Below are 15,020 nucleotides of genomic sequence, written 5' to 3'. Positions count from 1 at the left end.
TCTCTCTCTCCTTCCTTCCTCTCCTTCTCCCTCTCTGACCTGTAGCTAATTTTCAGATATGGAATTGGAAGCCCCGACATATTAAGCGACTCACCCCTGATTGAAGGGGAGTTAGAACCCTGGCCTCCTGATTTCTGGCCTGAGGGCTCTTATGCCCACTGTCTTAGAAAAGGAGTTTTCCTTAGTTTCAACATTGCAGCTCTAACTGGCTCTCTGGGATCATGTGCTCATCCATGAAAGCCAATAGTCTGCAAAACAGTGAGGGCTACGCTACTGGTCAGCATCATGGTCCATTCTGTGCTGCTGTAATGTACTGCCTGAGGCTGGTTAGATGATAAAGAACAGAAATGGATCCTCTGGAGAGGAAGAGAAGAATGCTGTTCCTCACACAACAGAAAGGCCTCCAACAAGCCCTGTGTATAGCAAGGGTTGAGCCCTCATGACCCAGACCCATCCAAAGGCAACATCTCCCAATACTAGTGTGTGTGTGTGTGTGTGTGTGTGTTAAGGGTCTCAAGAAGAATTCATGGAGTTGACAAAAGCATTCAAACCATAGAAGCCAGTACCAGGGAGGGGCACATTCTAGTGAAGAGGCATGGAAAGTTCCAGTGAGAGCTATTCCAGTCGGAAGGGATGTTACCTATATTCCCAAGACAATGACTTCCACGATGGGGGACTGTAAGCCTGTTCATTTACTTATAGATCAGAGAAGTTCAAGGTGTTTCTCCCTAACATCTGCCAAGGACATATCTCTGTTTACTGAGGATCTTGGAACAGCTCCTTGTGTCCCAGGAGACTGATAGCACTCAGTATCCAAATTCTGGCATGGCTCTGATACAGTGCTATGAGCTTAACATAGAATTGACTCATGCCAGGTGGTGGTGGCGCATGCCTTTAATCCCAGCACTCAGGAGGCAGAGGTAGGCAGATCTCTGTGAGTTCGAGGTCAGCCTGGTCTACAGATCGAGTTCCAGAACAGCCAGAACTATACAGAGAACCCCTGTCTCAGAAAACCAAAAACTAAACTAACCCCCCACCCGCATTGATTACTAAAGTGTTTGAATCAGTTAACCGATATGAATGTTTTTGAGAATAGGTAAGAAACAACACTAATTTAAATAAATAATTGCTAACTATGAAACGTGCGATGGCCAGAAGAGAGGAAGTTGGGGGCTTATTTGCTGGGCCTGACTTCCAGCAGCATGCCTTGGGGTCCTAGGAGTCAGCATTTGGGAGGGGGCTCTTCAACAGGTGAGAAGCATACTTCTCATGGACACACAAGGGAATTCAGGGTAGGAACTCAGCAGGAACTGAAGCAGAGACCATGGGTAGGGGTGTGAGTGTGTGTGTGTGTGTGTGTGTGTGTGTGTGTGTGTGTCTGCCACAGGGGAGTGCTGCTTACTAGCTTGCTCCAAATGGCTTGCTTAGCCTGCTTTTTATACAACTCAGGACCACCTGCCCTGCAGATGTTAACAGTGAAACAGAGATATATAATGAGCTGAAATGTCCTTCAAGTTCCCTGCAGAAAAATCCCAGTCCCCAGTACATTCTGACCAAACTGTATTTGAACCCAGAACCTTGAAAGAAGTGACTAAGGTTGTATAAGGTCATACGACCCCAAAATCCAGTGTATATCTGTATATATGAAGAGAAGGTAAGGTTAGGGCTATAGCTCAATAGTACAAAACTGTGGGTTTGACACCACAAAAAGAAAAACAAGCCAAGTGTAAGCTACCTCCCCACAAGCTGTTGGTAAGAGAGGTCCAAACAGTCTCCCCAACAATACACACTATTGTCACTGATCCTGACTGTCCACCAGAACTTGACAAGAAGACCCAATTGCTGCAGACTCCACACACGCTGTGCTGCCTGGGGTAGCTTCCGAGTCAGAAGACAAAGGCCTGAAAACATTGCTGTACATGTTGATATGCTGGAGACACAACTAGTAGTCAGTCGGTCATAGGTCAAGTGTGGTCACGCTCTCCTTGAGGATTTCTCAATGGTGACCCTTTGACCTCCTTGCTGTGGGGTTGCCCCAGTCTGAGTTTCAGCAGCAATCCTAGACTCCAACCACCAGGTGGCAGTAGTGGCCACTCCAGATTAAGTTGCTGTACTCTAATGTTTCTAGACACTGCAATATCGTCTCTTGGAGTGTCTGGGGCAAAATTGTCCCCTTCAGTTTCTTTGTGCAAGTTTGAGCTATAGACCTACAGCAATCTCTTTTTCTTATTTCCAAGTTTGAGATAATTTTCATGACATTGTCCAAATCCCTTCAAACTTGGTTCTTATTTATAGTTAGGTTTTTTGAGTCAGCGTCTTGCTAGGAAGCCCGGGCTGGCTTGGAATTCCCCGTTCGCTTGCCTCCAGCTCCTGAGTGCTGGAGTTATAGGCACACTCCTCCATGACTGGCTCTATTTCTCATTTCTCAACGTTTCAGTTTCCTCACCGTCAAACAGAACAAAGGCCTTAGGGCTTTACATAAAGACAGAATGAACAGCTTGTGAGAAACGGAAATCCTCAAGTGCGGTCACACACATGGTCAGGTGGCTAGTCTTGGTGGTATTTAAGAGGCATAGTTCTATACCCGTGACTGCAGAGCACAGAAAGCACTCCGTGGGTCTCATCAATCAGTAATCAAGAAAATGCCCTAAAGATTTACCCACAGACCTGTTTGATGCAGGCATTTTCTCAGTTGAAGTTCCCTCTTCCTAGATGATCCTGGGCTGTGCCAAGTTGACAAAACCAGCCTGCACAACACACCTTTCCGTTCCTTACTAGCCCTACAAGTCATTGGAAATAGTGGCCTGTGCTGAGCTCCTTGGCCCCAGGCCACAGTACTCTGTCTCCTTCACCACGCTCTTTTCACCCCTGGAAGGAAAGTCAGGTGGTGACTGCAGCCTCCTGGTTCCCAGGATCCCCTCTGCTATTATTCACACCTAGATCTGATCGCTAGTCCTGGGCTGATTTGCTCTATTTTATAGGGGACTCTCATCCTTGCAAATTACATTTCTGTCTTAGTTAGGGTTTTACTGCCATGAATAGACACCATGACCAAGGCAAGTCTTGTAAAGGGCAATGGATAACAGGGTCAGAGGCTCAGTCCATTATTATCAAAGTGGGAACATGACAGCATCCAGGCAGGCATGATACAGGCAGAGCTGAGAGTTCTACATCTTCATCTGAACCTCTGTGGTTCCCCTTCTTACTGGGCAAGTCACCTTATTTTAGCCACCATTCTGCTAGCAGAATACTGCTTCCAGGCAGCTAAGATGAGGGCGTTAAAGCTTACACCCACAGCGATATGCCTACTCCAACAAGGCCACACCTACTCCAACAGGGCCACACTTTCCAATAGTGCCACTCCCTGGGCTGAGCATATACAAACCATAACAACTCCCAAACTCCCTTCAGTTTGTCCTAAAGTTTCTTTGGGACATGGCAGGAGCAACCTGGGTGGATGAGGATTACAATACAATACATTACAATGACAGACATTATAGCCTGGAGGGCAGTAGTGCATCAGAGAAAAGGATGGTGGCTGTTTCCCCTCTTCCTTGTCTTACTCCATCCCATGCAGGTGGTATCTCCAGTAGTGACTGGGTTTCCTCTGTGGTTCCCCTTCTTACTGGGCAAGTCACCTTATTTTAGCCACCATTCCCAGGCTCTGATCCCACTCCCGCCCCCCTTTCCAAGGTCTATGGTTGTAACAGGCAATACAGCTTTCTGCTGCGTTTAGCTTTTATGAGACTCCACACTTTCTTCTTTCACATCAAGCACCAGTGCAGTGAAATCTCTGCATAAATTTTCCACCACAGTTGTCTTTCAGACTGGACAGCAAATGTTACCTGTATCTATATTCTGGGCATCATGGTCATGTAAAGTTTTTCTTCTGCAGATATTTTCAATTACAGGAGTGTCTTAGTTAGGGTTTTACTGCTGTGAACAGACACCATGACCAAGACAACTCTTATAAGGACAACATTTAATTGGGGCTGGCTTACAGGTTCAGAGATTCAGTCCATTGTCATCAAGGTGGGAGCATGGCAGCATACAGGCAGGCATGGTACAGGCAGAGCTGAGAGTTCTACATCTTCATCTGAAGGCTGCTAGTGGAGGACTGACCTCTAGGCAACTAAAATGAGGGTCTTAATACCATGCCCACAGTGACACACCTACTCCAGGAAGGCCACATCTCCTAATAGTGCCACTCCCTGGGTCAAGCATATACAAACCATCACAAGGAGTCTCTGTTTTTAATCTGGCCTCAAGTTTTAAGCTCTATTTCATTACTTCACTGATATTCTTTCTTCTTGCTCAGGTTTGTCTTTCTATCCACCCCTCCCCACCCTAGTTCAGCTACCTATCCATCCACCAGTAGGCCAAGTGTCTATAGATCTAAGCCCCATGGTTGCTAATGATACAGTAAGGATGCTGACCAACACGTTCTTGTGGATTTTATAGTCGTGTGTAGGAAGGAGTGGAGTTTATTGTCTTATAGAACCAGGGCAGTGCAGTGATAGGAATAATCACAAGACTGGCCCCATCTCAATCTGAGGTGTGATGAAGACACTCCATCAGAGGTTGGTTAGGCAAAGGAGGGGAGAGAGGAAGAGCCAAACAGGTAGAGAGGACCGAATGGACTGAGGATATGACGGCTCCAAGGTATAGATATGAGGCAGAGGACAAAAGAAACATCTAGAAGAGTCCCAACTGAACTTGACCATGAGAATCAAGGGAACCCAGAGGGTGTGTGGCAGGAACAGTAGGGTTATAAAACAACAGAAGCTGGGGGAAGGGAAGCTGGAGATGGTTAAGGTACAAAGAGCTAAGAGGATTCAGGTGCCAGAGTGAGTGTCCAGCTTCAACTTTGGTATGCTGACCCCACAGTTAGCCATTTGTTCTGACTTTCTTTGGGACTTGGCAGGAACAACCTGGGTGGACTTGTAAGGGTCCGAAAATTACTGAAGGAAGACCCCAGACTCAGTATGCAAAGGCAAAGAGCGTTTATTCTGCAGAAACAACCAGCAATCAGGATTAATTGGGTTTTTGAGATGGTGACCCCAGACAATGGTGCACAGGCCTTCTTATAGGGAACTCTTTAGAAGGATTAGGTAATTTAAAATTTCACTGATGGGTGCTAGGGGGTCCCAGGTGTCCAGTGGTCCTATGTCATTAACGTTTAACCTTAGGATGAGGTAGGGCTGCCCAGCACAGATGGCCCATCCCGAGATAAGATAGTTCCCCATTTTTGTGCTTATTCCCAGGCTATTCTTTGGGAGCGGGTTTTAAGACCTTGTTTCTGGATATTATGGTCTGTTCCTGGAGCTGTTGCCTTATGGCCTTCTTTTCAAGATCAGGCCTAGTCCTCAACTGGAGATAAATAGGGCTTGTGTTCATCCTTGCAGGCTGCGAGGGTCCATGAGGAAAGGACCAGTGCTCTGGAGTCCTAACAGTGGGAATAGGATAGTTCAAGCCAGCTGCAGCTCTTGGGAGTGAGGGTATAATTTCCTGCCAGACTTGCAACTCTCTGTTTTCCTTATAAAAACTCCAAGGTGAGCATTCTGCTAATAAGCCTCACCGGCCAGGTCTGGCTTTGGACCCCAGAGTTTCTTACCAGAGCCACTCCAGTGCCTTGCTTGTCCTTGTTTCTGGAACTGCCCCTTGGGTACCCTTGGTGCCTTTTGAATTTGCTGTGCTTGTTTGCTTCTCTTTTGTCTTAGATCTGATTATTCAGACAATTGAGTTGAGGCTTTTCCCGAGCTCTTTGCTCTGCCAGCTAGTGGGCACTTCTCTGGTGCTTGCCTCCAGATCAAAAACAATCTATGCCAGCCCCAAGGACGCCATCAAGAAGAAGCTGACAGGAATCAAGCATGGAAAAGGAAAACTGCTACGAGGAGGTTAAGGACCCCTGAACTCTGGTAGAAAAACTAAGTGGCAGCCCCATCATCTCCCTGAGGGGATGCCTATGTGAGCCACCTCTGGGCCCCCTAGCATCTAGCAGCCATCTAGCAGCCCTAGACTTGCTCTGAGGTGTAGCAGGGTTGCCCCTTTCTTGCCAGACCTGAGGGGTAGGGGATTCTCAGTAGGGGTGGGGGCAATCTCTTCGCTCCCACCCTCTGGACTGTCCTTCCTCCATTCCTGATGGTCTGGCCTTCCCAAACAGATTTTGATACTTTGATTCCTCTTGGATTGAAACAGGCCAAGCACCCGGTTTAGGGAGGAGCCTGTGTTCTTTTTAAATACACCCCTATTCCCCATCTCTCCCTGTCCCATGCTGCCTACTTCTAAGAGCAATAGTCACATGCCTGTTTAGTTCTGTGTGTAAATGGAATGTTCGGGAAATAACCCTTCCTGCCTTATCTGGTTGTTCGTCCTTTCTCCTCGATCTTGGGCACTAATGGACTTGTGGAAGCAGGACCAGTACGGGACCTTTAATTAAAGAAAGAACGGAAGAAAGAAAGAAAGAAAGAAAGAGAGGGAGAGGGAGAGGGAGAGGGAGAGGGAGAGGGAGAGGGAGAGGGAGAAACAAAGTAAGAAAAAGAAGGATACAAGAAAGCTAATAGTAGCAACAAAAAAGTGTTAAGTACCTGGTGGAGGTCACTGGGACATAGGTCACCAGATGTGTTTACTGCTTGCAGGAGAATCACTTAGGAAGTGTTTGTGAGTCCTGTAACCAAGTCACAAGCCTTCCAGTCTGCTTCTGGAGCCAGGACCAATCAACCATCAGGATTGTTTCAAAGTCCCCTGTCCCATGTGTGGCCACTGTCTGAAGGCTGAGAACTGGGCTTTCTGCGCATGCGTTTATCACCTCTGGCCTCCAGGGTCTATTTTGACCGTAGGATGTGACAGTTTTGCTCCGTCTGGAGCTTTTTCGAGTGTCAAGTGGCAGGTATAATGGTTCAACCAGAGGCTAAGTGCCTTGGATGGGTCCTCTCAAGGAAAACATGAGTGCTCTCCCGGCCCTGATGCTTCACCAGGAAGTGCAGTTGTTATGGCGAAGGCAGAAGACTGCCGCTGTTTCCCTCTAAATGGCCGAAGATGCTCCTCTCAGATCTGAGTTATCTGCAGCATCTCATCTGGGATGAGTCATTGTTCAGCTGCCTGGATGCTCTGTTCTATGAGAATGGCTACCTGGATGTTCTGTCTGCTCCGTGAGAGTGGCTACGTGACAGGAAAGACTGGCAACAGAAACATCAAGATCAACAGGGAAAAAGGCAGTTTGCGATGAAGACCGAGGTCCCTCCTGATCTGGGCTTCGTCTAATGGACAGAGAGAGCATGTGAGCAGAGCCTTCACACTACAGAAGGGAGGGGCAGGTACCATAATGGGTGATACACACATTCTCTCTCCCCCTCTCCTCTCTCCTCTCTCCTCTCTCCTCTCTCCTCTCTCCTCTCTCCTCTCTCCTCTCTCCTCTCTCCTCTCTCCTCTCTCCTCTCTCCTCTCTCCTCTCTCCTCTCTCCTCTCTCCTCTCTCCTCTCTCCTCTCTCCTCTCTCCTCTCTTCTCTCTTCTCTCTCTCTCTTCTCTCTTCTCTCCCTCTCTCTCCTCTCACTTCTCTCCCTCTCTCCCCCTCTCCCCCTCTCCCCCTCTCTCCTCTCTCCTCTCCCCTCCCCTCCCCTCTCTGTAATGCTTTGAGGGCTTTTCCTCAACCACTAGCCACCTTTCCATCTTTGGAGTGATCTTCCTTGCCTAAAGAGTTGTCTCTAGAAATGTAAATGAAGAAAATATCTAATAAAAAGGCAAATTAGAATATTTAACAACAACAACAAAAAAGAGAAGGGCATAGGGGAAAGTAAGTGTCTTTAATCTTAGTAGCCAGAGACTGAGATGGGTAGATCTCGGTGAGTTTGAAACCAACCTGAACTACATAGGCCAGCCAGCCAGGGATACATGGTTAGACCCTGTCTCAAAACAAACAAAACAGTCCAAATAACTAACACCACCTCTTCCCCAGAAAAACAAACAAACAAACAAACAACCCAAACCAAACCAAAACCAGAAACCCAAAACGGAGCCATCTCTACTTATATTTCTTTATATATATATATATATATATATACACACACACACACACACACACACACACACACACACACACACACACACATATATATATATATATATATATTTTTTGAGGGCTGGAGAGATAGCTCAGAGGTTAAGAGCACTAACTGCTCTTGTAGAAGACCTGAGTTCAATTCCTAGCACCCACATGGCAGCTCACAATAATCTGTAAATTCAGTCCCAGGGGATGAGGTGTCCCCCATAGTCTTGGGCATTTGAGTGCTTAGTCCACAGTTGGCAGTGCTGTCTGGGGAGGCGCATGTGTCACTGGAGGTGGGCTTGGGGAGTTATAAGACTCCCACCTTTTCTAGTTTGCCCACTTTGTTTTTCAAGGTGTGAGCTCTTAGCTTCCCTGTCTGGCTGCCATTCCTGCCTGCTGCCCCCCTTCCTTGCTGTGCCAGTGATGGGCTCCTATCACTCTGGAGCTGTAAGCCCAGCTAAATCCTTCCTCTAGAAGTTGTTTTGGTCCTGGTGTTTCATCCTAACGATTGAAAAGTAGCCAATGTACCATATATACAAATAATGAAAATGCATTTTATCATTTACCTGTGTACATGTGCATGTCTGTGCGAGTGAGCACCACACACGTGTGGATGCCTGCAGGATCTTGAAGAGGGGGTTGGATCCCCTGAAGCTGGGGAAACCAAATCTGTGAGTTGCCTGATGTGGGTGCTGGGAACAGAGCCTAGGTTCTCAGTAAGGCCGCATGAGTTCTTAACCACTGAGCCACCTCTCTAGCCCAAATTAAACTTTTTATTTGAGACAAAGAATTTTTAAGCTTCCTGGGCTGGCTTTGAGCCCATTCCTTGAGCTCACTCTGTAGTCTAGACTTCTAATACATCATCAATCAAACATGCCTTTTTCTTTTTTTCTCTTCAAGACAGAGTCTCACTATGTATGTAGTTCTGGCTGTCTTAGAATGTACTATAGATCAAGCTGTCTTATAGAGCCCAAAGACTCAATGTGATCAATTCTGTATTCATTACTTTGTATTTATGCACTTATTAGACAGAGTCTTAGTGGGTAGCCTTGGCTCTTCTGGAACTTGCTATGTAGACCAGGCTGGCCTTGAACTGACAGAGATCTGCCTGCCTCTGCCTTTCAAGTGCTGGGATGAACAACAGAGTGCACTATGCCCTGCTGTGTGGGAAGCCACATGTGCTGTTGCAGAGTGGCGCAGGCTACTGCTGGCCACCACACATAAGTTTGGGCAAATGACCAATGCTTACTTATGCAGTAAAGTTTTTTCACCAAAACACTGCCTGGCCCGGGCATGATAATGAGGCTCTGCAAAGTACTAGAGAGAATAACCAATCAGATGTGAGACATGCAAATGTGGTATGATAATGAGGTACTGAGAGAATAACCAATCAGATGTGAGACATGCAAATGAGGTATGTTAATGAGGTACTGTGAGATACTGAGAGAGAGTAGCCAATCAGATGAGGAACATGCAAATGAGGCATAGTGCATAACCAATCCGGGTGTGAGACAGGCCTCTCCTAGGCCTATATAAGCAGCATCAGTTCTGGGCTTGGGGTCTCTTCGCCTCTACAATCAAGCTCTCCCAATAAACGTGTGCAGAAGGATCCTGTTGCAGCGTTGTTCTTGCTGGTCGAGTCGGACGCGCGCAAGACTGCTGTCAGTTTTATTTTTGGGGACAGGTCTCATATGTCCCAAATTGGCCTCACACTTGCTGCATGGCTAAGGGTGACACTGAGGTTCTGAACTTCCTGCCCCCACCTTCCAAACATCATGATTATAGGCATGCATTGCACTGCCCGGCCTATGTCCTGTGGGAGATCAAACCCAATGCATGCTAGGCAAGCTCTCTGCAGGCAGACACATCCCTAGCCCCTCCTGTTTGCTTTACTTAGAAAAAGTAGTTGAGGTGACTGGGTGTGTCACTTGGTGGTACAGTGCTTGCCTAGCATGCAAGGAGGTCCTGGGATTGATCCCCAGAATACACACACACACACACACACATACACACACACACACACACATGAAGCCTTGGGGCTCAGAAGACAAAAGCACAGAGACTTGTTGGCAAATACGTATACACACACACACACACACACACACACACACAGGAAGCCTTGGGGCTCAGAAGACAAAAGCACAGAGACTTGTTGGCAAACACGCGTATACAAACACACACATAGCTTTCTGAGATACTGTCTTTGATGCCTCGTTTACAAACGCCCAGTGTACCTCTCTCCTTAAGTTTCAAAGGAGAAAGTGCCTGGCTCCCTTGGAACCATGTCACCTCTGACCCTCTGACATCCTTTGACGTGCTTTATCAAATGGAGACAGTAAATCAAAAAAGAGGAAGAAGACTGAAGATGGAGATGAAGGAAGTTCCCAGGGTGCTGGTGTTCGGAGGTCCCAAGATGCCAAAGGTGGAGAAAGCCCAGAAACCAATCAGTCAGAATTGCAGCAGGTCAGAAGGCTCTGCACATGTTCACTCCAAGAACAGGCTGTGAACCTCAAATAATTTTGTATGTGTGGCTTAAGAAAAAAAAATGACTTTAAGTGCAGGAGAGTGACCTTGACAATGGGTGTGGGCCTAGCTAATCAGGTCAGCAATAGAGGAGGTAACTATGTGTTCATATAGTATTTACATCGGGGTGGAGGGTTAGGGTCAGAGACAAACTCATGGCATTAAATATTTGAGGTAGGCCTTAAAACAACAGTTCTTAACATTTCATGGGCCAATGTCGCTATGAATTTAATGGAAACTATAGCCTCTTAATAAATGAATAAGTAAAAAAAAAAAAAAAAAACCTAAAACAAAACCCAGAACAATTCATCTACACTCCCAGGAATCAGTAGATCCCTTGTTGAGGTCCCAGCTGAGATAAATGAGTCAGTTTACTAATGGGAGAAGAAGGGGAGTTGTCATGTAGGCAGACACATGTAGTGAGGGGATGTCTGCTAGAACACACCATTGTTGGAGGAAAGAGACGGGGTTGGGGACCCTCAATCACTTCAGGATTCTTTGTTGGCATCTGCCATGGTTTGATTTTCCACACAGAACTCCATGCACTGCTGACTCAAACCCCCGTGTAACCATTTTGGGAGTGGAGCCTTTCCATATGTCTAGATTCCAAAGGCTCTGTGTTCATGCTTGGATCAATGCTTCTATGAAAAGGACCTGGGGGAATGGATTGGCTTGCTTCTTGTCCTTCTGCCCTGTTCTGGGTCTTATGGGTGTCTTGTCTCAGACGACTGATGCTCTAGAACCAAGGGCAGCTTTCTGCTCTTTATAAATGACCTGGGCATTCTGCTTCAGCAGCACAAGATACGTGAGCCTAGAACAGATCCCCACCCAAGGTGGATTCCCAGCATCAACTCTGCAGGTAAGCTTGCTCCATATGCTGAGTGAGTGTGGGTTTATAAGTAAGCATGAGCTGGCTCCAGCCTGCATTCCTGAAATTTTATACTGTGTTTGTTTACACAAATCAGCCTGCTCTCACATTAAGTATTTTATTTTGAGCATCTCATCAGGAATGTCTTTCTGTAGCCTTGGTTACCAGATGGTGTAAATTCCTTGTTTACAGTATTCACTGCCACCTCTGCTGGCTTCATTTCCATGTGGGAAATATATTGCACCCTTCCAACCCCATTGGTTACAGACATCACTGTCACTTGCTTTGGGCAAAGGAACGTGACGGGAAAAGTACTTCGTCCAAGTAGAAATGTTGCATACTCCCACCATTTACTTCCATTGCCTCAATAGTGGCATGCCTCAGGCTGCTCCGGGTTCCCAGATGAAGACAGCTCCAGGTACCCAGATAAAGACAGCCCTCAGAGCTGAGCTGTACCTGGCCCACATATGTGAGAGGGAAAGAAAAATGTCCGATTGCAATTTTGGGGTCATTTGTTATCACAGCATAATATGGTAATGAATACGGCAGCATATTTGGGAATGCTCATTGTACTAGCTGAACAGAATCTATTATTAGGTAGATATTCTTACAGCTAGGAATTTTATTATTCTATTCCTACCTGTTTAAGGCAAGCTATCTTAGTGTTCTCTTGCTGTGAAGAGACACCATGACCATGGCAATTCTTATACAGGAAAGCATTTAATTAGGCCTGGCTAACAGTTTCAGAGGGTTAGTCCATTATCAGCATGGCAGCTCGTAGGCAGACATGGTGCTAGAGAAGGAGCTGAGAGTTCTGCATTCAGATCTGTAGGCAGCAGGAAGAGAGAGACGCTGGACCTGGTTTGGGGTTTTGAAACCTCAAAACCCTCTTCCAGTGACATACTTTCTCCAATTCGTTCAAATAGTACCTTTCCGTAAGCATTTAAATATATGAGCCATTGGGGGCCGTTCTTATTCAAACTACCACACTGGGATTATTTCTATTAAAAAGATTTACTTATTATTTTAATCAGTCAATCAATAAATGTGGACTGAGGTTATAGTTTTGTGATAGAGCTCTAGTTTTGATCTCCCCAAACTCTCAAACACACACACACACACACACATAGGCACACACACAGACTATAAGATCCCCCCAAACTCCCAAAACACACACAGACACACAGACACACAAACACACACACAGACTATAAGATCCCCCCAAACTCCCAAAACACACACACACACACGCACACGCACACGCACATGCACACACACACACACACACACACACACACACACACACACACACACACAAGACTATAAGTCATTTGAATCAATGTATGACCAGAATTGAGAACAAAATATTTTATTTCTTTCAATAAAACTATAGTTTACAGTAGTATTTACTAAATAAATTATATAATTTCTCTTTTACGAGCAATAAACTAAATCACAGATATTTCAAAGACAATGTATATACAAGACATAAGGCCTTTTATAAATAGCTTTGCTTTTTCTCATTTCACTAGTAAACAGTGAAAAAAATCTTTATAGAAGCTGGCTTTCTATAAAGTAAAGGCAGACCTAGTATACTGATCTTTAAAGGAAAACAGATTGAAGCTTTCAATGACATGGGCTATGATTAGAATCTCTGAAACAAAGAGAGAGGATTTAGATCTTATTTATCATTTTGCACGGATAGATTTTTTTTATATAAAATATAGAAGCAGATTCCATAGGTTGCCTATATGTAATCACTCTATGCATGCAGAATGAAACACCGAGAGAGCCTATAGGAAAATAGCGCTTCCCACTCCAAAAGGGTGACTGGCCATGGTGTAGAAAAGCGGCTTAGACAGAGGTCATGCAGGTCTTCATGGTCAGCAAGCAGCAGCACCCACGGAACGGTGTGGGATTTTCACATCCATCTGCGGATCGGCCATGGACCAAGGCTCCCCGGCATCTCGCGGGCTTCAAGGTCCAGCTGATTCTTATTGTGTGTGCTGGGGTTCAGCCCAGTTCTTCTGAGGAATTCTGCAGTGGGGGAAGTTCCCTCCCATGGCTGTGTTCAGGTCCCGCTCACGTGCTCAGGTGGCTGCCACTTTCACTTACTGGAGGAAAAGCAGGAAAGAAGAAACAGACGTGAGGCTCGGCGTTAGCACCAGTTTGTCACTCCTGCCTGTGAGTGGGACCTTAGCTTGTTATTTCTCCCAGTGACTTGCATCTGAAGAAGCATGCATTAAGGTTGGGGCCTGAAACGTGTTAATTTCCCTGTTTATTGAGATCTAGCCCCAGCTACATCACATCAGTGACTTAGGATGAAGCAATGATAAGATGCACTCTGTCTTCTGAGTTTACAAGGCTCAGGGAGGGCATATGAGAACTCAGGTGGTATATGAGAATTAAAAACCAAACAGCACAACGACTGGGCCATGGTCCTGAACTCATGAATGCTATGCTTATTTCCAAACAGTATCCCGGTGGCCAGCAGTAAAACAAGCCATCAGATATCTAACCTAAAAATGCTAACTAAAAGCAGAGCCAGGCAAGGTCGGCATGATGGTACATGCTATGGTGCCAGCACTTGGAAGGTACAGACAGGAGGATGACAATCAGGAATTCAAGGTCATTCTCAGCCTCGGTTTGAGGCTAGCCTGTGCTACATAAAACCCTAACTCAAAGCAAAGCAAAACAAAGAAATTAACTAAATAAAAGAAAGCAGAGGCAGCCGCGTTAGTGTGATAGATGTATCCTGGTTCACGTGAGAAAACCACTTTAGTTTGGTCTGTATAGACATACATTGGGTCAAATTTATTTTATAATTATCTAAGCCGCATAATGTTATGTCTGTTTCCCAGCGTTTAAGTCCTGTTTCATCCATAGAACAGGAGTGATACTCAATAGCCAGACCACCCGAATGCACCTGAGACTTTGTCTGACTTCGGAAGTCTTGCTTGGTTGGTACTAGGGTGGGAGAAGAGCAATAACAAACCCTTCTCACAGTGCAGTTGTGAGGGGTAGACTGTTCTTCTCTCCTTCCTTTTTAAGGGGAGTTTTGCTAGCTATGTTACCAGATTAGTCCTGAAATCCAGTGATCTTCCTGCTTCAGCCGGGCAAGTAGTTTGTAGTATAGGTGTATGCCACCCCTGGGATAAAACAGCACATTGTACAACCCTGGCAAGTATTCTGTCCCCAGCCATGCTGCATCTCTCTGCTATCCCTGGGGCATCCTCTGCTATCCCTGGATCATCCTTTGCTCTCCATGGGGGCATCCTCTGCTCTCCATGGGGCATCTTCTGCTATCCCTGGGGCATCCTCTGCTATCCATGGGACATCCTCTGCTCTCCATAGGGCATCCCCTCTGCTCTCCATAGGGCATCCCCTCTGCTCTCCATAGGGCATCCTCTGCTATCCCTGGGGCATCCTCTGCTATCCACGGGACATCCTCTGCTCTCCATAGGGCATCCCCTCTGCTCTCCATAGGGCATCCCCTCTGCTCTCCATAGGGCATCCCCTCTGCTCTCCAGAGTATTCTCATTTGGTTTCAAGTTGAAGTAACTTGCCAGAGTGATAGTTGGAAT

General features: G+C 46.2%; 1 protein-coding gene across 1 annotated transcript in view; it reads right to left on the bottom strand.

The window, feature by feature from the left end:
• Positions 1–12,801: 12,801 nt before the first annotated feature.
• Positions 12,802–15,020, bottom strand: part of Pip5k1b (phosphatidylinositol-4-phosphate 5-kinase type 1 beta) — a 271,358-nt gene continuing 269,139 nt past the window's right edge. The window contains exon 15 of the mRNA XM_085833913.1: positions 12,802–13,550. Within this exon, the coding sequence (XP_085690039.1) occupies positions 13,548–13,550 (3 nt within the window). The 3' untranslated portion in view covers positions 12,802–13,547. The remainder of the gene's footprint in view (positions 13,551–15,020) is intronic.

This window comes from Mus caroli, unplaced genomic scaffold (genome assembly GCF_978045245.1).
Source record: "Mus caroli unplaced genomic scaffold, Mus_caroli_1 scaffold_20, whole genome shotgun sequence".
In the NCBI taxonomy this organism is placed as follows: Eukaryota; Metazoa; Chordata; class Mammalia; order Rodentia; family Muridae; genus Mus; species Mus caroli.
Note: the sequence above shows the minus strand (reverse complement) of the source record. Positions and strands in the feature narration are given on the sequence as shown.